The sequence below is a fragment of the Ooceraea biroi genome, chromosome 5 (assembly GCF_003672135.1).
Source record: "Ooceraea biroi isolate clonal line C1 chromosome 5, Obir_v5.4, whole genome shotgun sequence".
In the NCBI taxonomy this organism is placed as follows: Eukaryota; Metazoa; Arthropoda; class Insecta; order Hymenoptera; family Formicidae; genus Ooceraea; species Ooceraea biroi.
In genome coordinates this window covers 3232730-3256841 of record NC_039510.1, presented here as the reverse complement: position 1 = coordinate 3256841, position 24112 = coordinate 3232730, and the positions used below count along the sequence as shown (strand labels likewise).

The 24112-nt window shown below is 45.8% G+C and overlaps 1 protein-coding gene across 7 annotated transcripts in view; it reads left to right on the top strand.

The window, feature by feature from the left end:
* The window catches only part of LOC105287670 (pumilio homolog 2), a 58555-nt gene extending 35951 nt beyond the window's left edge, over window positions 1-22604 (top strand). For 4 of the 7 annotated variants that reach the window (XM_026969833.1, XM_026969832.1, XM_026969831.1 and 1 more), the window contains exons 10-18: window positions 13116-13502; window positions 14314-14554; window positions 15082-15243; window positions 15765-15884; window positions 16380-16674; window positions 16769-17009; window positions 17232-17622; window positions 17709-17877; window positions 17975-22604. In XM_026969833.1, coding sequence (XP_026825634.1) covers window positions 13116-13502; window positions 14314-14554; window positions 15082-15243; window positions 15765-15884; window positions 16380-16674; window positions 16769-17009; window positions 17232-17622; window positions 17709-17877; window positions 17975-18302 — 2334 coding nt within the window. In that variant the 3' untranslated portion in view covers window positions 18303-22604. The remainder of the gene's footprint in view (window positions 1-13115; window positions 13503-14313; window positions 14555-15081; window positions 15244-15764; window positions 15885-16379; window positions 16675-16768; window positions 17010-17231; window positions 17623-17708; window positions 17878-17974) is intronic. The other 3 variants (XM_020034392.2, XM_026969835.1, XM_026969836.1) reach the window with 3 other exon arrangements.
* Window positions 22605-24112: the final 1508 nt, after the last annotated feature.

Genomic DNA, 24112 nt, shown 5'->3' with positions numbered 1-24112 from the left:
GGTGCGACCATGTCGTTCCATGTCGTCCGCGAGAACCCGCGGTGAGAAATCGTGTTCGCGCTCGATCGACATGTATACTCGAGAAACGGTATATACGTTTGCACACGTAACAGGAGGAAATGTCACTCCGTCGCGCGTTCAATAGTATCGTCCAATATTCTCCTCTCGTCTGTCTCTCTGTAGGTGCATCAGGCGATTTCTATGGCTCATTGTCGGCATCGACACGCGCGGAAAATCAGCCTCGCGACCGTGGCCGCCTCATCTCGTCCTCGCGAATCATCGTTGCAAATCTTGTTACCGCTCGAGAAAGTACTCTCCCTCTTTTCCTCTCTCTTGCGTGCAGTAGATAGCGCATAGATCGACATGAATCCTTGATATCTTCCGATGCACGATCGAAAAGCCTCCGTCGTCCGTGCAATTAACGTTGGTGAAGTGCGTGGAAGCGTCGAGCTTCCGTGGCACTCTTTGTCGCAAAGTTTGCTACTCTGGCCGACCCGATGAGCTTTGATCACGTCGCCGTCCCGAATTCGCGGTGGCGAAATTCCATCGGGAGACAAACTCGGGGATATTAACTTCCCACTTCTGACGACACGAAGAGAAGCCAGCAGGCCGTGCCCGGTCCGTTGTGAACGTATCTTCCCCTGTACACGAGCGCACGTCAGTCCCGCGATTTATTCTCGAGTTTCTGGTGCACTGCCGCACTTCGCCCACTTTCAATTCCCTCTTCTGATACGAGGTATACATGCACAATGCATCTCGTTTTCTACGGTGAAGCGACGCGCGGCCGCTCGAATTTTCACGAGAACGTAGTCGAGAGTGAAAACACGCGGTATCGGGCTTCACGTTCAGCTTCGCTCGTCTCATTAATTTAATTGCTGAATTATTCGTCCATGATAGGAATCGCCGTTTGGAAATGATCCGTTGAAACCATATTCCTTGTTCTCTCTCTCTCTCAAAACTTAACGTTTGTCTGAAACGAGCATTGCAAAGGGAAGCCGCGCAATAGCGAGCGTTTAACAATTTATTGCTTCGTTACTCGCGCGATTCAACTTTGAATCATGTTTCACCATGAGTGTTATTTCAAGGTTCAAGCCAGGTATAATGTGACACTCTGTGGTTTGTTACACTTGGCGAGTACAGTCGCGATATTCTCGACTGCGAAAGTCGACACTTGGAATTGAAATAAACGAGTTTTCGCCCTTAATCGCGCCTAATTAAATCTCGCACGTTGGAGAGCGATAACGGAGGGCAAGGCTAAAACGGAAAAATACACTCGCGAGCGATTGTATGTATTTTAATAACTTCTGCCACCCTCCTGCGGTTTGCATATCCCCCACAATGCCTCCCGCGTTTCGTAACTTAATAATTACCAGGCATCTCTTATTACGCCGGAGATCTCGCATTACCGCTGAGTAGTCGACGCATGGCGACGAGATAGCGCCTTCTCTCGTTCATGTCGGGCTTCTGTTCACCTACGTCGAACAGCAGAGATATGGGCACTATCAGACGCGCCTAGTTAGTCACTTGGCGCATAGTTGAATGCGACCGTATCTCGCGAACATTGGCGATCTGTCGTTTGTTCGTCACGTTCGCCAATGTCGATTCGCGAATCTTCCGGATATCCGCGTTTAATGTACCGCGAAGGAGTCAGAGAACGAGATTAAGTCATGCGTTGCGTCGTTGGTTGGCTAGCTGGCTGGCAAAGGGACAAATTGCAATCTTATCAACATGCTAGAGTAGAGTACTTTTCATGTTGGTGGCGTGTCAGAAATTGGATTCACCAAATTGCAACAGGGGGCTTTTCACCCCCTCATTTCGAGACATCTACTTTCGCGATGATTTTTCAAGGACGGGACGGCTGGTAAAGCTCGCATGAAAAATGGAAGAAATGTGTGCTGTCGCGAGCACGCGATCGAGGGTGCAACGATGTTAATTAACAAGAGAGCTTTCTAAATACGTGGCGATTTAAAGTACTCGAGAAAAGCACCTGCGAATGATTTATAATTTACGCAAACGCGATCGCAAATGGGCGGATTACGTGGAAATTAATTAACGTAGAAGATGAGAGAGAGATATAAATGATACGTGTGGAAATGAAAGAATTACCTTAATTGCACGTGCACTCATGTGTATAATTTTAACGCAAGTTTACCATTAAAGTAATATGAAAAATTGTCCCATAACTCTACTGGAGTAAAGTTTGCAGATAAAATTCGAAGTTACACATCACGTAAAGCAAAGACTCCGGGTGTACTATAATATTTAGTCGTGTAAAACGTTGTTCACATTCGCGATCCACGATTATGCTTATCGCGACGAATTTCCGTCCCGGAATGGCCGGCCAATTCTTTCTCTCCGGAAACCGCCGCCTCTTCCGTCACTTTAGCCGGATAAGACAGGAACGTGTAATCGCGCGCGCGGGCAAACTTTTTCTTTTGAAGCTACGAGCTACATTCGAGAAACGTATAACTGCGTAAATAATTAATGTCGACCGCAGCTTTAACTCCAACACGAAGCCGCCGATAAACGGTCAAGCGCAGTAAAACGACGTGGGATTGTTTTGCCTATCGGGGGTGTACATCTGCGGTCATCGCGTCGATAATTCATAACGATCGACAGAGTTAGCTCTCCGAACTCGGCGAACCGTGGTAATCGCAATGTCCCAAAGTTGTCAGGATCGCGTGATTGGATCATCTTTTGTCGCCTTTATCACGCGTATTTGGGGCTAGGTGGTACCGAAAATCCCGGCGTCTATCGCTTGCAATTTCAATGCGGAAGAGTGGCGTGAACCGTCCGCTGCACGTGAAATTCGATCGCTTTTCTTGGCGCGTGCCACACCGCGCTGCTCCACATACGCGGAACGTCATTCTCGCTGGCGCGTTATTACGTCAGGTGGTAAGTATCAAGAGCAAGGTTCCGCCGTGACGGGAGGGAGATTGTCGAGAGACCAAGATCAATTCGTGACGATTGTCTTCCGGGTCGATTTGACATTTGAATTTTTCTCTCGTCACAAACTCTGCACGCGACGAAGCACGTCGATGTGTGACACAGGAAAGACGTGAAAAGAGTAGACTTAACGGTCAGCCACATGCATTTATGACCAACAGAGTACCGTTGCTCGTCGGGCGATCATCGGGTCGACGTGTTCTCCGTTTCCTGCGAGCATCGCCGGCTTGTTCGTCGAGAATTTCACGCACGATATAAGCCACACGTGCAAGCGGAGTTCACTTGGACGACACGTACGCGACTCGCTTACGGGCAACATTGAACGTTAAATTATTTGATAGCGATCCGAAAAGCTGCCAGAGATAGACAGATGCATGGACGCGACCCAACATCGGTTGTAATCTCGTAATCAAATCCAACGAATCCTTCTCCCTACGGCAAAGTTACGAATGATCGGGGCAATTTCCAAGCGCGGGGGTGGCCCACCCCCGGCATCACTCGTCGATCCTTGCGGCGTCACGCATAAACTTACGTAAAACATATGTAAACCCCGCGTTCCTCTCTCTCGCGCGCGCGTTTTCATCGATCGACGGCGGTTTGCACCGCGTCTAGCAACATAGTGGACTTTACTACTAGGCAGCGGCGACGGTGGTGGTTCCAGGGGAGGGTTTGCACGAAAGCTCTCTTCCACGTACACGTGCATGTATACATGCCGGGCGTGTTCGCCTTCTTTCTCGCATGATGCGCGCCTACCACCCAGGGCGTGATATACGCGCGGTAATGTGCCCTATATATACGGGGTGTATCGAAAAACGAGTAACGCTGTCATCAATTGGCAGCGACGGGGTGGGCGCTAGATGGACACGATCTTTCTCTTTTACGAGACAAAAGAGCGATCCGTAAATTCGATCTGTAGATTCGACATAGGATCATCCCGCGTTCGGTCGAGGCACCATCGAGCGTAAAGAATGCACAAGAAACGGTGACAAGACTCGCTCGTACGCGTCGCGTATGCGCGAATTGTGTGGTGGTAATGTGTCTACATGAACGAGGGTGTGCGTGAAGAAGTGCAATCAGGGCGCACAAAGGTTGTAGCATTTCATAAAGGTCACATCCACCACAACTCGTTGGTGCTCGCCCGCTCTCGCTCTCTCCCTGTCTCTTTCCCCTGGGGGATATTAAAATCAACCCACGGCCGGGGCCGGCCTTTTCTTCCCGTGTGCCTCCATTTTCCGGTACCGGCCGCGTCAATACTCTCGTAACACACGGCGTTCCCGTTTCCGTCTTGATTATCTCGCGTCTCATTTTACGTTTCCTCGTGATAGTAGACTGGTAAGAGTAGACGCATCTTACCGCCCTCTTCCCACTGCGAATCTGATAAGCAAAGTTTATAAAATGCCCGCTTATGCCCCCCGCTTTGGAATCGCGCGTAATGGCGCTGCCACGCGCGTTATTGATCGCGCGCGGATCTACGCGCGCGAATGCACGGGCTATCCCGCCTCATCTTTATCCGTCCATCCATCCGCTAACCTGGCCATCTACGCGTATCCATCCATCCATCGATGTGAGGGTCCGTCGAGCCGGATGATAAATCTGATATCGCCACGCGAGACACCTTCGCCCGCTCTCTTGCCCGCCCGGAAAAATCGAATCACGTCGCCTGGTGCCGATGGGTACATCGCCACGTGTCGTGCACAGGGGGTCGCGCCTAAATTATGGTCAAAAACGCGAGCGCGTTCCCTCGCAGAGTTTGCCGTCAACTGTTTCCCCCTTCCTCCGATGTTAGATATACGCGAATAATCAATCGTGAGGGAGAATTTTATTTCGCGTTTCTTATCGAAATTCGGATCTTTCTTCGGCGTGTCTCGGAGACGATCTGTTTTCCCTGTATGTACTACGACCATTTATGTGCATGTGGACGTGTAACAAACGCAGACCGGGAATTGTTTGTACGAGGAGTAGGCTAGGGTGGTTAGTGGTGAACGCGGAGTATCTCAGGCCATTACGCGATTACGGCCGTCATAAAATCGGTGTTGTGCCGTATTGCAAGATGCGTAGGGCATATAACATGGTCGCGTCCACGTCACTTCACGTCCCCCTTAATAAAATTAATTGGTCCGTTTTCCGCCTCCGCGTCCGTCGCCGCTGATGGTTGGCTCGCTCGGTGAGAATCTCGACGGAGGAAGCAATTTTCCGAGGCATTTTTCTTGGCTGCGTGAATATTAGACGCGAGATATGGTCTCTTCCTCCCCTGATCGCGAAGGAAATGCATAGTTATGCACGTAACTCACCACACATTTAAGCCGTTGCGGCACGGCTTACCTCCGTCTCGATCTTTATCCTCGTAACTTTTCAAATTTTCTCTACGCCGTCAAGCGTTTTTGTCGTAACAATATAAAGCGTTCCCCAAACACCGACACGTAAATATGTAAATAGAAGACTTTATCATCGTTAAAGAATATTGTTTTATTACAAATTTTGGCTTGTTGGCGAGAGAAGCGTTCGGCGCGATACGCTTTCTCGCGACACTTGTTTCCCTTTTTTCCCTGCATCTTGCTCGTTACTTAACCATTTGTTATTCTCGAGAGAATCGAACTTTCCAATTTCTTCGTTCATTAGCTCGATCGAAGATCGCGTTTATAACGATGCGCCCGGTGCGGCACTCGTGGCACCGACACGCTTTCTTGCGCAATTTTCCATGCATTTATTTTCACTAAATGGACCCGACGGTGATGAGTCGCGCGGTGCGTTACCATCGTGAGAACTTTAGGAAATTCGTTTTCTCTCGCGATTCTCACGAGTGTGTCTTTAATCGATGTTCTCGCACGCCGAACATCAACCGGAGTATCCATGTGCGAGGAGAGAGATCTTTTTGTAAGAATAATGCGACGAGTTGAAAGCGCTGAAAGTAATCACCGGCCATTCTAACAAGGATCACGCGGGTCACTTTTACACCGATCAATCCCCGATCGTCCTAACGGACTCGCGTGTAGAGAGTGTATTTGTCGGATTTCGCCATGTGTAACGTCGTCGTGTCCGTTTCGTCTAGGGGGCGAAGAGGGAAAAAAAAGCGAGGAAGGCGAGGCCAGTTAACGACGGCGGAGGCGGCGCATTAATGCCAGAGGGATGACGGTATACAGCTCGGCCGCACCCCTGAGAGAGGAGACCGCCAGCACCACCCAATAATAAAATCCGCGTCATTTGGCTAAAAGCTACCGCGAAGAGGGATATCTGGTATCAAGGTGTGGCCGTGCGACCCTTATCACGCGACCTGCACCCACCCTGCGCGTACCTTCTCCCTTTTTATCCTGCGACGAGGTAGCGTGACGCGCGCGCGCGCCAACACGGACGGTTTATTTTAATTGAATTTCGCAACTAGGCTAACGTCTCGGCGTGAAAGCTGCTGCACGGATGATACGGGGTAGCGACAATAGCCATTGTTCCGAGTCCCGATGCGGGGAGGCTTGACTCGTTAATAGCAGCGCCGCATGGTAGCTCGCGCGAATGAATGTACGTGCCACCCCCGTCTCGCGATTCCACTTTGCGAAATTTTTTCCCCGTCTCGTCGCGAGAACGCGGCTCGTGTTCTCCACCGTCACCAACCGTTGGTGCTCTGAGAATCGTTCACCCTACTCCATCTCGCGTTTCCGCGATTATCGCTTCCTCTCCTCCAGATTTTCTCCACGTTGCACGATCGGATTGCGACCGAACGTACATCCGGCGGTAGCTATCAAGTTGCTCCTGCTCGACGATAAAAATGTAGACCGATCTTTTTGCGGCGACGTTTTTCGTTAAACCCCACAAGTTGCTCGAATCACTCGAGAGCCCGGTAAAACGGTACAATCGGCGAGTAGGAAGGGTGGGAGGAGGAGTAGGGGGGTATTTGTGCATCGACCGTGTGCTCGGGTCAAATCGATCGGTTCGCGCTGCCGGTGGAACCGGTTTCCGTCGTGGAACTTTAGCGGGCAGCGGTTCTCCGTCACGGGAGGAACGGTCGCGAGCGATTAACGGACGGAATCGCGAGAAAAAGAGAAAGAGAGAACGAAATCGGAGCTCGCCGCAACCTGTGCACTTAGAAAGTTGCCGACGACACGTAATCTGGATCGCCAGTCCGGGCACCGTTTCGCAAATCGCACTCGGCTATGCACCGCGACGTTATTCCGCCGCGTCGCGTAAATGTTCCACGAGAACCGAGTATACTCCTCGGGGAAATGATTCGATTTACGACGGTCCCGTCCTCGTCCTCCGCGTCCAATTCATGACAACGTAATTTTGCGAGGAAGTAATGCGTATCGATTTTTGTAAAATCTCGAAGGAGCGACTTACAGGAGAGAGAGAGAGAGCACGATTATTAATACCTCAGAAATACAATTTTCATGGGATTATGATTGGTGCTACGAGGGTGTGGGGAATTCCGAAATTATACCAACTTCACGTGTTATTATACGGGAAAATTGAATCGATTATTAAACCCATTAAAATCACATTGCGCGGTAATTAAATCGCGTACGTGTTCCATGAATGTTGAAAGAATCAAATTTTGTTTATCGTGTTGATCTTGTACTCTTGCAAGAACCGAATTTACCATACGGTTGCCTAGAGGTACAAATGCAATTTTATTGCAGAGTTATGCTACCGGCAAAAAAGGTTTTATAAATTGTAGCATAAAGATAGAAAATAACTACGGGCTTTTGTTTCCTTTTTCGCTGCTGCGATTTATATCTGCCTTCGCGGAGAACGATGAGGTCGCGTACGGTGTGATGCCTCGTCACAAATCTCGCGATATTCGCTGCAACTCGCACGTTTCGTGCGAGAGATTACACGCTTCGGAAATGCGACTAGATTAGCTCTTTATTGACCGTAATGCGGTCGTACACGGTCGGCGATACATCGACCAACGTATAGTGAATAATCCGCAAAGTTCGTGACTTGGTCAAATCTCGGCTGTCTCTTGACAATTTCTCATTTTATTTAATAAGTCAGTTCTGCTCTTGTATTTCTTGCGCACGTGTTTCTCAAGTGGCATTGATTTACATCTAGTTAAGATACCTAAAATAAGAAATTTTTTACAGTTTTCTTAATGAATAAAATGTCTCATTATTGCTGGCGTGATTGGGCTGTTTCCCTCTCGGGATCAGAAAGAGCCTAAGGCGGATTTTGCGTTGCAGTTCATTGCAGTTGCACAAGTCACCTCAAAATTGCGCAATCGGTAGCACCTTGACTCTTGACCTCTTTTTGTCGCGATAAATGCGCCGAAGGGAATTCACGTTGCTTCCATCACGAGGCTTTACAAGCTCTGAAAAGCTAACGCCTCGCGGATACGTGGAATTTCTTTGCTCGTGCATTGCCGCCCTAAATACAGCCTGTAACGTTCCTGAAGGATCTCTTTACAATTAACAAGATATATATAATATAGAAAAATTACAAAATATTTGTTTGTAAATTATAAAGCAATTAATGCTGCATTACGGTACTTCAAGTATCAGCAAGTCGTTGCTCGACACCAATCCATCGTCTCATCACTCTAGCGCTGTCGTAATCCGCCACTCACCAAAGCCAGAGGTCAATGGCACCTGGATTCACAATAGGAATTTTACTTGGATCGCGTTTAAAGCGCGGGTCCACGTTGTCCATACATACGCTGTATCGTAGCACACAACTGATATGCGTCAGGGGAGAGACGTGGTTGACGGGGTGTCGTTTTTCCACATTCTCGGCGTCGCCCGAGCGTACGCTCGTAAAATCAAGTGACACGAATCGCACGATACGCAGGCACCTCGTCGCCGTCGCGGGGAACGGGAGACGGATCTCTCTCGTACGACGAACCGCGAACCTCTTCGTCCATGGCACCCTGTATATTCCGTACACGCAGCCAGGTGAGCTAACGGTGCTCCGAAGCGGTGAAGTAACGGGCTTCGGCCGCTTCGAGAGATTTGTCGTCGTCGTACTTTTATTTCACGCGATACTCGACCTCGACGAATATCGCCTGTCGCGAGCAATCGATATTCGCAACGTTTGTTTCTATCGTTTTTTGATTTCTGAAGATGATAAATTATTCGAAAAAAATTTTCCAGTAAAGAAGGTAACGTTAAATGCAGGAGAGACAACGCTCATCGGTGCTGTCACGGATGTTAAACTACTCTTCCGCGAACACGCTCTCTCGCTCGTATACGTGCATCCGTCAGACTGGAATTTTCAGAATGAATGACGGTAAAACGCTTATGATTTTAAATGGAAAAATTATTTTTTACACGGAAATGTGTGTATGCTAGGTTGTAGGAATGTTATCGCGATCTATGTTGGATGCGGGACATCCGCGTTACTACCGCTAATTTTCGCGATTGCGACAATGTGACGCGATAAAACAGCCGTGTGCTGGGATGCGAGATCACCGAGATACCTGCATTATGCGCGCAATGTTGATGATTCGATCTCTGTCGCGTTTCGTGATGTGGAGCGTCGACAAACTGATCTCTTCCGCGTAAAGCGTATTTTTTTCTCGCTGGCGTCGGTTACCAGTCAGCTGACAACCGGTAAACGCTCATTCATTTTATACGGAGAGCTCGTTCATTATTCCCGAGTCCTCGTGTGACACCACTTGTATTCCGAAAAAAGTCGGAAATAAAGCTGCCTCGCAAAATTGCGAGATGCTGATGTCTCTTTACTCGAAGGAGTCGAAGTCGCGCTTGTCACTGAAATCATTTTACTCGTAATAAAATTTCCGCCTGAGAAATGAACGCGAGCCGTTAACAGGAAGAGATCGTCGTCGGGCGAGAAGCGACCGAATCGATAGCCGACAGAGTCGAACCGTTTGGCGTCCCCGAGATACACGCGGAGCGACGAGATGGACGAAGCTGCGATAAATATTAAAGCACGCGATTATGAAAGGCAAACGAAGTCGCGCGCACGGTGGAAGGTCGTCGAACTTACGTCGCTCTCAAACCCGTTTCCTGCGGGTGACTTGCGAGGAATTTAGCAACCGCGCGTACCTCTTACCTAATCCTAATCGTTCTTATATCATTGATTATCCTACGTGATCCTATGTATTTTCGCTCGCCGATCCCTCGATTCGGTTTCGTGGGCAAGAGATTCGCTTCTCTTCGTGCCTGCTCGCGCGAATAGCTACACAACGAGAGAGTGTGCAGTAAAAATGCAATAAAAATGGCGAGAATGTAATGAGAGATTCCTCGCACTCACCGAAAGAGAGTGCGAATATAAGCGACTCTCCAGGGCGACAAGTAGGGTATCGTAGATCAGTGAAAGTCTATCCGGACTGATGAGAGTGTAGGGAAAAAGAGAAAAGAAAAAAGAGCCCGACGATCTATTCATTATCGCAGGACAATGATACGTTGATACGGTAACGAGGGAATTTATATGTTTTAATTGATTCCGTTCCGATTTTGTAATGAGCTGCGATTCTCTCGCCCAGGGAGTTCTCCGTACGGTAGCATCTCGTCCATTAAAATTAATGATGTACACTTTCGATGTGTTGATGAGGGGGAGTTCCCCACGTCGAATACCATTCGATGCGCTGTTCGTATTTCACGCGCGGAATGTCGTCAACCCTGATTGAAATTGTTTATAACTGTTGTGCAAAAGCAATAGCATTTATCGACAACTTGACATTTTATTGTCGCGGTTGCCTCCTATTAATTTATACGCGAGCATCGGTTATTGTTTTTCATTTTCAGCAGAAAAAACAACTTTGACGCTATGGGATGATATTTTAAAGAATCTCTTTGACGTAAATTTTTCCGAAATATCAACGGGAATTTAGTAATTGGGTTCGCGCTGATCCGTTTGTACTTGTACAAGAGTTGGCGAAGAATGCGGCGATAATCGCGACGGATATCTCGAACGGAGAGGAAATCAGGCTCCATATTGTCGGGCGGATTTGTAAGCCGCCGTCCGATGGAAGCCTTACGTATTCAACAATGACTCACATTTCACAGGGGCGTATATAACTCATCCCCTTTCTCACTCACGACAATGCACACGACTCCATTGTTTGCCTCCCCGTCCAAAATCGACATGATGTGCTTCACCCAGTTTCTCTCTCTTTTCTTCTTTTTTTGACCTGTCGACACCTCGACGGACTCGCAATACCTTACAAGCTTAAAAAAAAGTAATGAAACGGTATGCGGTAAAAAAAGAGTTGAATTACGAGTAAAATATCGGAGGATTTGGAATCTCTTGGCGACTTGCGCGCACCACTTCCGCATCGAACAGAAGTCTTTGATTTTAATTAAATTCACGGCGGTGATGCCGTATCGAGCTGCAAAGAAATAATTTAGCGATGCGGCTAGCGTTATGAGCTGGGTCGTCCACAATCAGCACGATAAGATTATGATTTTATTAAACAAATCGAGCTAGGATAAACACGGACTCTATCGCGCGTAGGATACACTATTAGTATCTTAATGATCGGTCGGCGCCACGCCAGTTCGGGTTTCAATCGATGACGGGGCTTCTTTGATTAACGGTTCAACGAGGAAGGGAAAAAACCTCTGGGCGCGATATATCGACCTTAATGAGCCGCTCGTATCTCGCACGCGCTTCTCCTGCAACGTAATGTTCCTTATTAAACTGCATTTTTCCACAAGATATACGATTTTTTTCTTTTCCGGCGGCCACCGCAACGTAAAACGCGTTAACGTTACATTGTGGAGATCAAAAGATAGATGACTGCGCCATTTCTCGTCCATTTTTTCTTTTTTTTCCTTTAGACGAACCAAAATACACATTTTCTTAAATCAAAGATACAAGCTGTTGAATGCATCGTCGTTAATTGCCAAAGCATTATTAAATCACCCAGTTTTCGCTAGACTTTAATCGCGTTGAGCAATAAAGAGCGCAATGTTAATAAGCGAAGAGGAGTTTGCTGCTAATTAGGTAAAATGTATAACGTCCATTAGAGAAAATGGCAGAGTTCTCTAGATTCTCGTGCACAGAACAACGGTCAAGTGTAACTATGGCCTTGGCTCAAGCTCGAGCCGTTTCCGGAAGAGGTGAATACCCGAAACGCATCGCTGCCTCTTAGGGCTGGAGCGTGTCGTGAATGGTTTAAGTTTTCTACGCTCCGTGCGAGGAATTAGTCGTTTCTGCCGTCATTTCTACGTATTTTCTGGCTCGCGCGTCTCTCAAGACCAGAGAAACTCGGACGGATAATCTTATTAAATTTATCGATCGTTACCAGCACGTGTATTTAAACTCGTAAAACTCGTGTTGTAATGTGCCAAGCGATAAATATATTATTATCGAGTAAAAAAAAATAAAACTTATCTGCAAATTATTTTTCTCAATATAATTCGCGAAATTCCATATTTACATCTTTTATTCGTTTTGATTCGAAAATGAACCTCCAAGAACTTTTTTAATACTTTTGATGAGTCAGCTGGAAATTTGTTATGCAACGTCAGTTATGAGTTGTAACACGTTTAATGTCATCTCAAGACAGTAATTAATCGTGGTCCGAATTTATTTATTAAACAGTAAGTTTATTTAATTTGGCTTGATGTATATTCATCAAATATACGTAAGGATAAAATATCTTGTTTTCTTCGAGTGTCTTACTTTTGGTTGTTATTTTCGTCTCTGTTTTGCGTGTCGCGTCACGCCGAATCGCGGAACCGCACGGCATGACACGTTTGTCGGTCAATTAAAAAGTCCACGGCGATCTCACCGGTCCGCTAACGCAGAGGAGGCGAACGCATGTCGGTGAACGTCCGCGGGGGGTCGTCGAACTCCGGGCCCCGATCACCAACCAGAGGAGGCCTCGGCTGTCTCTTCCTCGACTGTAACGCCGGCTGTAGCCGTCTTTTACGCCGCTTGAAAGCGGCGGCACTGCCCGCCTTCGACCTTGATCCTCGTGCTGAAACCCGGGCCGCACGATTATGCCGATAACACGATGTCGTCATCGAGCCTTGAAACCGAAGGGCCGCTTTGCCCGCTGGCACGATTCGCTTGTTGAGATTCATTAATTCGCCAGTTTAGAGATGCTAAAATCTACGCAGGCCTACTTCCATCAGAGAGTTATGAACATTTTTTAGTGTTATAAAATAATAACTTGTAGCATGTACAAGTCAGGTAGAAATTGTGTCAACTTTTATAAATATATTTTTCATACGTCTTATATTTTTATATAATTTTTTTCTCTTTTTCTTCCGTAGCAATTGTTCCGTAGCCAGCCGCAGGGTGCCACACCGCAACAGTTGCAATTGCTACAGCAGCAGCAACAACAGCAGCAACAACAGTACCTGGCCGCGTCACAGGTGCAACAGCAACAACAACAGCAACAGCAGCAAAACTTCCCCACAGCCCCGTATACCGTTATCAGCGGTCAAGAGCCTTACGTAGGAGCATTGATAGCCGGTGCACCGCCACCAGTGGTACCGCAGTACTATGGAGTTGGGCCCTGGGTATACCCTGCCGGGTTGCTGCCACAGGCACCACCTCAGGCAGCCGCGCCACCGCCACCTCGACGACCACTTACACCCTCATCGGCGGCAGCCGCAGCCGCTGCCGCGCAGGACACCGCGAACAACCTGGCACAGACGGTTAGTAGTCAGCCAGTCTTTTACATGGCTATAAAAATAGTTTAGAATATAATGATAGAAATATAACGAATATAAGACTTATTTCTTTTTTTTTTCTAATCTTTCCTTAATTTTCTATAATCTTTCTTATAATGTATAATTTCTATAATCTTTTATTTTGAAATTACTCCAAAGACAATTAAGATTTTGACAAAAGTAAATATTCTCTCAAAGTTATTCTCTGAGGAATTGTATCTTTTAAATCATATTTTGCGACATGTGCGGAAATGGAACATTTAAAAATTTTCCTTTTTTTTCCTTTTTATTCGATTAAGATTTAAAGTCCAGTTAAAGTTAAACGCGAAAGCACGGAGACAAAACCCGGGAGCAGACAGCGCGCTTGCACGTGTTTAGAAATAAATCGCTATGATGCGTGAACCATGGTCATTAAATAAAGATGCTAAATTTAGACTCGACGAGGCGCGGGGTAGGTAGAGAGCTCACGAATTAGCGCGTACTGCGAATTAGACGTGTTTCTAATTTTGTGAGAGCTATTTTCTCGCTTTGCTCGTGTCGCGGCTAACCGATGATACTTGTTTCTGTACTTGACGTATACGACGAGGCGCGCTTATTGTGCCAATTAGTGGGTGCCACGTCCTCCTTCTCAAATCCGGTTGAATATTTTGCCGGAACGAGCAGAGAAAAAGGTGAATTGTCGCAGAATACTCGCAGGCCTCTCGACCTACAAAATGAGACGTTTAACTTTGACACAGAGAAAAGTGCCGCGCAAGTACGATTGAATTAGAAAATAAGAAAATAATTGCTTTTGCAGGTTCAGGGTCAATATCAGGTGATACCAGCCTACTACGATCAAAACGGTTCCATCGTAATGGGAGGCGTGCGCGGTCTAAGTTCGACGGCGACCCCCATGAGATTGGTCAGTCCTGCGCCAGTTTTGGTAAACAGGGCTCCCTCTCAGCCTCCACCAGGTCCGCCTGCTCCGCCACCACCAAATCTATATTCTCAACCGACCCCGACGTCGCACAGCAACGCTACGCCCGGGGAATGCTTAGGTGAGTCCATCGAGGATCCAGACGCTCGTATCGTCTTCTCTGTAAACATTTGTAAGAAAGATCTTGTAAAGTCATGTAACATCTTGTAAAGATCGTTCTCCCTTCTCTGTCCCTTCCTCGCCGTGTAATACGTGTGTAATGCATGACTATGTGCCACGAACGTACGATTATAATAGTAGGCGTGCCATCGTTAACTTGTCTATACTCCTCTTGTAAATACGTTGTAAAACACGCGCCACACCGGCACTGTAACATTGTGACTAAAAGGAAGAGAAAGGAACCATTGATAGGACGATCCGCGTCTTGCAGATTTGGGCTGTAGTGATGGAGGATAAAAAAGAGAGGCGACACCTGTTATATGGGTGGTCGAAAGTCTCCTCTATCTGCACTATCCCATGATCGCGTGTACGTGATGCCATAGTGCCGCGCTAGGCTTTTCTGTAGACGGTGTAAGGCTCGGTAACATGCGCTAATCACACTTACGACGACTAAGAGATCGCGTATGGGTTCGCGGGCTTTTGGTGCAGGTCTGGCAGCGTGCAGCGCAGCAGTGGTCGCGCAAGCCCAGGCAGTTGCGGTGCAACAGGCGCAGCAGCAGGGCTCGGGACTCGCCGCAGGTTTAGCGGCTCTAGGATACGGCGGCTCCCCCCTTGGAGCATTAGGCTCACCCGCCCAACTACAGAACACAGGTATACTCTCGTCGCGTCTCCCTCGACGAGAATTGTCTCTAACCGTCCACTTGCTCTTTCTGCTTTTTCAAGTAAAGTTCCGAATCCACATTTTTGGCGAACAGAGATTGCACAAAGATCCTTCCATAGATCTATGTAAGCCTCGTAGTATCGTACGTAGTCTCCAGTTCGCACAAGAATGTGGATCGCAGATCGTTCGCGGAGGTATCCGGCTCGAGCGCTTTTTTCCCCCGGGTCGGAGAACTCGCTCGGACTTTCTGCGTTGGTGGTGTGTGTAGATTTTTATGTAAAAAGAAAAACAACGTGAGATATTTGCATGCTTCACAATATTATAATCGATTTGTATCTTCGTGTTGAACGTAGTCAGTCCTTCTCATCAGTGACGTGCTTTTCTCCAATAGAGCGTTTGTGTCGAGGTGTTAATTATTCACTGTTACGTTTCTTAGTACGTTCGATACATGATGATTGTCTCCTCTCGAGCAGCTCGTGTGTTAAGATGACAGTGTGCGTCTTGTGTGCAGGTTTAGGCCTCGGTGCGTCCTCGACCGGCAGACGAGACTCCTTTGATAGAAATACTTCAGCCTTCAGTCCAAGCTTGGAATATAGCCGGGCGAAGTGGCCTCAGAGTTACGGCGCCCTCGGTAAGGATCGACCGTTTGGTCGCGTGTGAAACTTGATTCAATGTATAGGATGTTAAACCTGGCTGCGTTGGCATCTTGGAAACATCATAGGCGCTCGATTATGCTGTACATTATTGTCTATAATACAATATGTCGTGATTCATTTGTACACATGCTTTGATATACATAAACTCGGCATATACATGGTTACAATGCACCATTCCACTCTCTAAAGTCATCCCAACATGTATGTACAAAACTATGTTGCTTCCCGATGTCTGAATTGAAAGCGAGTAAACGCCCGCTATATATGAATCTTGGTGCGATCAGTGTAGTAGTATCATTGTAGTACGTAGTGATTTTTAACACAACACGTTACCCAGAATCAAAACCTGTACATTGTACATTGCCTCTCATTAATAATGTATAGTGCATAATTATATTCCGAGAATTATAATCGAGGTGAGACTGTGATTAAAACATGAATTTCAGCATAAACTCAATTTGTCCATTCAGGTACAGTTACCGCGTCACCGAGTCCACTTGGATTGTCACTGACACCGCCACCGACCATAGGGGGATCCCTGGGTGGGCTTGTTGGAGGAGCTAGTAGAGTGTCAGCGGCTCCCGGTGCCGAAGCCAAGTTTCGTGCGAGCACAGTTCCTGCTTTGACAGCCAATGGAGTGTTTGGCTCAAGTAGCTCTCTGTTTCCCAACCTCGTGGGTAAGCCCGGACGTGGAGGCGCCGCTAATATCAGCGATAAGAACGCCGGCGGGCGATCTCGTCTATTAGAAGATTTTCGAAACAACAGGTCGGTTTCGAAACAACCGAAGAATCACAATTAGTGGTAATGCAGCGCACTATCAATTACTATCAATTACACGTGTGTCCCTTTCTCTCTACAGATACCCGAGTCTTCAGCTGCGCGATTTGGCTAATCACATAGTAGAATTCAGTCAAGATCAGCATGGTTCGCGATTCATCCAACAGAAGTTGGAACGTGCCTCGGCCAGCGAGAAACAGCTCGTGTTCCAGGAGATCCTCTCGTCCGCGTATTCGCTCATGACAGACGTCTTTGGAAATTATGTCATTCAAAAGTTCTTCGAGTACGGTACACCGGAACAGAAGTCAACACTTGCTCAGAAGGTGAGTTCTTTTTTAGTTACGCTGTAAAAATTGTTTTAGTCGATTAGCGGTGATTTTATCATCGCGTACATGACGAAACACTTTGCGTGTCATCTGATTAGTGACGTGATTACGCACAGAATGATCTGACATGTTCAAAATTTACAAGTAAAAGAGTGTCTCTTTGAGCGATTTTCTACGTTTTATTTTCTAGATTAATCCCTCTCATTTTCTTCTCTTCAGGTTCGAGGACACGTCCTGCCACTCGCGTTACAGATGTACGGTTGTAGAGTGATACAGAAAGCCCTCGAATCAATCGGGCCGGAACAACAGCAGGAAATCGTCAGGGAATTGGACGGGCACGTGTTGAAGTGCGTGAAGGATCAGAACGGGAACCACGTTGTACAGAAGTGTATCGAATGCGTCGAACCAAGAGCGCTACAGTTCGTGATAGGAGCATTCGCCGGACAGGTCTATTCCCTTAGTACACATCCATATGGTTGCCGAGTAATTCAACGTATCCTTGAACATTGCACGCCGGAGCAGACGCAGGGAATTTTACAGGAGCTACACGCTGCTACTGATCAACTCATTCAGGATCAATACGGCAATTACGTCATACAACATGTCCTCGGTAAAGCTCGGTTTTGATATTACGTTTAACATGTATTGACAATTGACAAATATCTAATAACGAAACTTAAATCTGTTCTCTCGTAGAGCACGGAAAACCGGAAGATAAGGCACAATTGATCAGCAGTGTCAGAGGCAAGGTGCTCGCTTTGTCCCAACACAAATTCGCAAGTAACGTCGTCGAGAAGTGCGTGACTCATGCCACGAGACAGGAACGCGCTGTGTTAATCGAGGAAGTTTGCGGCTTCAATGACAAGTAAGTATAGTTGTTATCGCGTTCGTTCAACGAGCTCGTCCGGCTACGTTACTCCAGGTTCAAGCGTCGCATAACTCTGCCTTTTTCTTTCGAGCAGCGCTCTGAACGTAATGATGAAGGATCAGTACGCTAATTACGTCGTGCAGAAAATGATCGACGTCGCGGAACCAGCGCAGCGTAAGGTATTGATGCACAAGATTCGCCCACATCTGGGAAGTTTGCGCAAGTACACCTATGGCAAGCACATCATCGTGAAGCTGGAGAAATTCTTCATGAAGACCGCCTCGGCGATGGGAGTCGGAGCGACGTCGGCCAGCGCGTCGACGAGCGGCAGTGGCGGCGACCTCGGCCCGATCGGACCACCCGCATCCGCGGCGTCCGGCCCGGTGTCAACGTCGAGTCAACCACAGACACAGGTTTTATAAATACGCGCGCGCGCGCGTGCATGCGCGGTCTTACCTCCGTCGCGGAAAAAAAGAAAGGACATGGAAATTTTACGCGCAAGAAGAAAATAGGAAAGAGGAAAGCGAAACTACAACCTCCGTAGACACTCGCGTTAACCGCTATCCCTCGTTTTACTTTGGCGAGATCTGTTCTTCTATTTATCGACGAGAATGATCAATTTTGACGGTCCCTCGATTTTCTCGTTTTGCCCTGCGTCCCATTCGAAAAGTCGAGAGGATGTTTGAACATCGCGTTTCTCGTGAGAAACTTGCTAATCATTTTTATATAGTGAACGACCTTTCTTATTTTTTCAATCGTAAAAAATTGATACACCCACCTACCCACACGTACCTACCTACACACATACACGAATAAAAATGCGTTTATTGCGTGTAAAAAGAAAGAAGGAAAGAAGCGCTCTTGCACGATGACAATTTTCCTCGGGACTGGGCAACGCGAGATCAACAACATCACGACTAGTTTACCTCGACGCGAGTTCCACGAAAGACTGATCTTCGTGATGGAAACAAAGAATAGATACGTCATGACGCATTTTTCTATCGTTTCGCGAAACGTATCTTTCCCGCATGCGTGCGCGCGAGGCGGGCAGTATCATCTACGTAAAAAAAGATATTCGCACTACCAAATGGAAGTTGCGCTATAATTTCCGATTAGCGAACGATTAGCGCGTTTCCCACAGGATGATCGGTTCGTCGAGTTTGCGCTCGACGAACGACACGCCGAGCTATCGGCTGTCCTGTGTCATTGCGTTCGTTGCGATACGTCGTGTTATGTATTAAGAGATTTCACTGGCAGAGTCGTGCGTAGTAGAGTAACAACACTGGTCTGTCACACGCGTTACGTAGTCCTCGGAGCATTCGGCGGAGAAGTAGAGAGCTCTGTCGTAGAAAATGTAGAGCTGCATTGGCAAGTCCGGTAAAGATGACGAATCGGAGCGAACGAACGACGCGCTGAATGAACACGACAACCACGCATGATGGACCCGAACACACCGCGACCATCCGCGAGAGCGACGAAAATCGGACCGAGTTTTTAGACAGTTAGCTCTTAGTGCTGCATGCATTTATATCGACTTGTGCGATGGTTGTAACCGAGAGGTATACACCGTACGAACCACGCGTACGTGTGACGTTCCCGATCCTGCGTATACCGCGCCGCTTCCTCTTTTACACACAGTCGCGCTGCTTAGTATTATTTTTTAACGCGCGGTATGCGATTGATCGAGCAGGCGAGAGAACATGCTGAATTACTGAGAAGTAGTAGGAGCTTAGGAGTTATAGATATGTTGTTTAAATGTAGAATAGCGTTTGACATGGGAATGAGAATCGGGCACCGACCCCTGGACCTGACCTGGACCTGACCCGACTAACCGATCTGTGTCCCCTTGAGACTGCTTGGAACGTTTACACAGAGATCGATTATTTCGTTCATTTTATTTTTCATTCTTTTGTGTTTTTCTTTTTTGGTTTTCTCTTTTCTTTTCTTTTTTTTACGTCGAGACAACCTTCGAAGGTTCCAAAAGGAAAAAACTATTCCTCGTTTCATCTTACTTTTTTTTTCTTGTTTTCGCTTGATATTTGTGCAGAGAATGATTACGTGACACGTACAGAGGGAAAAAGAAGACGGAAACGGAAAAGCAAGCAAAGTGAGAGACAAGAGTTTCACGCCGATCTCCTTTGTTCGGTTTTTACGTTTGTCGCTCCCTCTCTTTCTCGTTTCCCGCTGCCCCGCATCTCCCATCCTTCGAATTCTCTTGAGATCATCTCAAATTTTGTAAATTGTGATATAAGTAAATAACGAATGTGTATAGGTACGAATATCCGAAAAAAATATGCGAGGACCGACGATAAATTCAATGAATATTTTATTTCTCACGGGAACTTTTCTCCCTCGTATCCTCTCCCCCTCCCCCTCCCTCCCTCCCTCCCTCCCTCCCTCCTATTCTATTTTTCGACGGAGTCTGTGAATATTATGTATTATAATAATTACTAATTATATTAAATTTAACTATGATTTACGTTCTAACGCTGCTATCTTAACCGCTAAGATTACGCTTCTCTCTCCCCGGTTTTCCCCATCCTCCTTTATCGAGCTCATTTACATCTTTCCGAGTATCCGATTGTAAGATATTAACGTTTTTCATGGATTCGTCCTAGGACAAAAAATTCATTTATACATACATATATATACATATATATACATATACATATATAAATATATATATATATAGGAGAGAGATGTCGATTTCCCCCGTTTCCCTGAAATGATTTGCAGCTACTGTTCGTGGAACGTAAATACCGAAGACCATTGTACATTGTATAAATGATATAACGCGTTCACGAGAAACAAAAGCATCAGGAGATCGTGCACGATGCATGTGTATCTATAATCCGTTTGCGCCATTCTCTATCCGCTTCCTTCGCCCCACTCTCATCATCTTCTCGGATACACACACACACACACACACATATATACAAAACACGTATTCGATCCACACGCGTCTCACATACGAGTATTTCAATTGTATTATATGTAGACCGCGCAGAGACGGTTGGAAACATAGAAAAAGAGAGCGCACACCCTCAACAATTTTCAATAGGATCGCACGCGCGTGCACGCGTTGAATTCGCGCGGCAGACGTGTGTGTCACGCTATTGTAAAGATCGTGAAATTTTATACATAACTTTTTTCTCGATTATCGACCGCTTTCTAATGTACAATGTATGATATATTTCGTTGACATAGATGTTTGATATATAGAAACCAGCAAATAAAACAAAAATGAAAGCAAGTGCGTCACTTGCACACGTGTGACTCTGTATAAAAGTAAAAAGAGAGAAAACAAGGGAAGAGGGAAGAACGTAGCAGCTTTCTTTGTAAGATATTGTAAATAACGATTTATTAACGAGAAATTGACAAATTCTTAAGTAATTCTTTCTCTTTCTCTTTCGCTCTCTCTCTCGCTCTCGCTCCCTGTTCGAAGCGGCGATTGCTCTCGTTGAAACGTTAAAAGGGGGCTTGAAACGACGAATTAAATATTAAAAGGTAGTGTACACTTTTGCGACAAGATGTAAAACGGTCGAATCTTTCTTTCTTGAGCGATCTTTCCGAAAATCGCTGAGGAACATGCTCGTTCGATATTAATACATAGAGACAGACACACACATACACGCAGAGACACAGGATGGACACTGTTACAAACGAGGCGAGACGTACGGTTGATGAAACCTCTCTCGAGACAGACATTCCAACCGCCACCTCATCCTCAATCGCAGACGCAGGGCGCAGGGCCTGTGCACGCCATCGGAACGTTGACGCGAATTACGGATAAACGAACGAACGAATGAACGCGGAAGATATGTAAAACGTGTTTATAATATTTAAGGAGAATGACGAGAAAAATAGTTCCTTCATCCGTGTGTAATAATCTCGCGCGCGCGCGCGCGCCTCATCTGTATAAATTAAAAGGTCGAGAAGTATTCTCTTTCTCACTCTCACTCTCTATTTCTCTCTTTCTCTCTCTCTTTCTCTCATCTGTAGATTCATCGATCACCCTGTCAAATTTACATGAAACGATAACGCGAAGCTATATATAAATTAAGCGAGAAGAAGCTTCACCATGCATAAAAGAAAAAGGTACGGAGCGAAAAAAGTCGAACGCAAAATCTCATATCTTATCTGTTAAGATTATCGGTTTGCCTATATCATACACTCTCCTTTATTATTATTATTATATTATTATATATTATTATATTGTATTGTGTATTATTGTCGCTATTATTGCTAATATGCTATCGACATATTGTTTGATTAACGGGTCTCCCTTTTCCTCTATTTGATTACTCGTTTCTGCCTATTGCTAATTAGTAAGGCATGTGTAAATATATGTATATGCATATATTACCGCACTCGCACCGTATATACATATATACACATATGCACATGCATATAAATATATATATATACATATACATATATACATATACGCATATAAACTCGGCACACACACACACACACATACACACACATATGTATCACATTTATAAATATGATATAACGTATTCGAAGTACATTCTCTCATTAATCTATCCGATTCCGATGAAGTTTCTATTTCTCGGAAAACTTGGTATGGACGTCTCTAGGGGTAGAAAATCACATTTATACACCTATTGCGCTCTGTCGTCATATATATATATATATATTTCTCTTTCTCTCTCCATCTCTACTTAGGCTCCTTCCCCTCCCCTCGTGTATCAGAAGAAGAAAAATGCAAAAAGAACGTTTCATCGCGATTTTTAATTATAAATAGTGTAAATTTTTTATATAGTGCGGAAAAAATGCGATATCTGTTGGTGAGACGCGACACACACGAGTCAAAATGCGTTTATTGCGTGTAAAAAGAAACGAGAAGAAAAATGGAAAGGAATGGTGACCGGTGAAATTACACCAACTTTGCTCGATTTATTGTATCTTTTGTATCATGCGACTGTTGTATGCTTCCCCGAAGTCGGATTGCAAATCACGCCAACCTCGAACAAGATTTCAGTCTGAAAATTTGATGAGTTTTTGATTCACTCCTGCATTTGTCGTACAAGTTATATCGATTTTACTGAAATTGCGAAAACAATCTTGCACGAAAACATTGTGATTTGTAAGCCGCGTGAACTCGGCGTAATTTCTGTCTGAAAGAGAAGCAAAGGGAGAAGCGATTGACCAATTTCTCTGATGTTCCGTATTAATTTCGAAGCATCTTTGCTGCTCTTTCGACGGTGCGTCTTTGGTGCGAAATTTCGAAAGAAACGAGACAATTTTACAGCGACGAAAACCCTTCGAAACGATGTCGGCGAGCGAAAATACGTACGAGAACGAACAATCGATAATTGTATCACTAAAATATCGTTGTATGCAACGAATCCACTTGCCTGGAATATGTTGAAGCGACAAAAACATACAACTAAAATTTCGCCATTGCAATTGTGTGAGTTATAATTATGTATTTTCTATTATCGCATCGAAGATGCAACGTCGCCGTTGCTAAACTGTATCACGGAAAGCCACTCCGTTCCCTTTCGGATATCTGTATTTCAGGCTCGATTGTCCCTTTCTCTTTCCGCTGCTCTCCCCATCTCTCCTTTTTCTGTCTCCTCGCATCCTCTCTTTCATATCCCCGCTTTTTTCGCTTTTCTTTCGAGAATTCACTTGCAGAAAATGACCCTCTCTGTCTCTCCTCCCCTCTTTCTCTCACCGGGACATAAAAATATTAAGGCAACAGATTAAGCAACCTTATAAATATTGATTATACATATATATAAATATATGTATACATATATATATATATATATATATATCTGTATATGTATATCTAAGCCTTATCGGTATGATATATATATATATATATGTAATAAGTACTATTTAAATATTGTAACAATTGTATATGATTTTAATACTACACGCTAATTGTATCATATATATATGAAGGATCTGCGACCTCCCACTTTGCAGACATATACAGACAAAACAGACAAGTACATACATGAACAGAGTACAGACGCACACACTGCACATTGTACTCGGGTCCACTCGGGCCATCGGCGTACGAAAAAACCACTCGCGCAACACATACAGTACACGGTACACGCGTACACAGACACAGACGCATATCTTGCGAAAGGCGAATTTCGTGCAATTTCGAGACAGTTTCGGAAAACTGGACGACACGTTGACATCCTTCGATTGCCCATGCTCATCTCACACCCACCGGAATCAACTG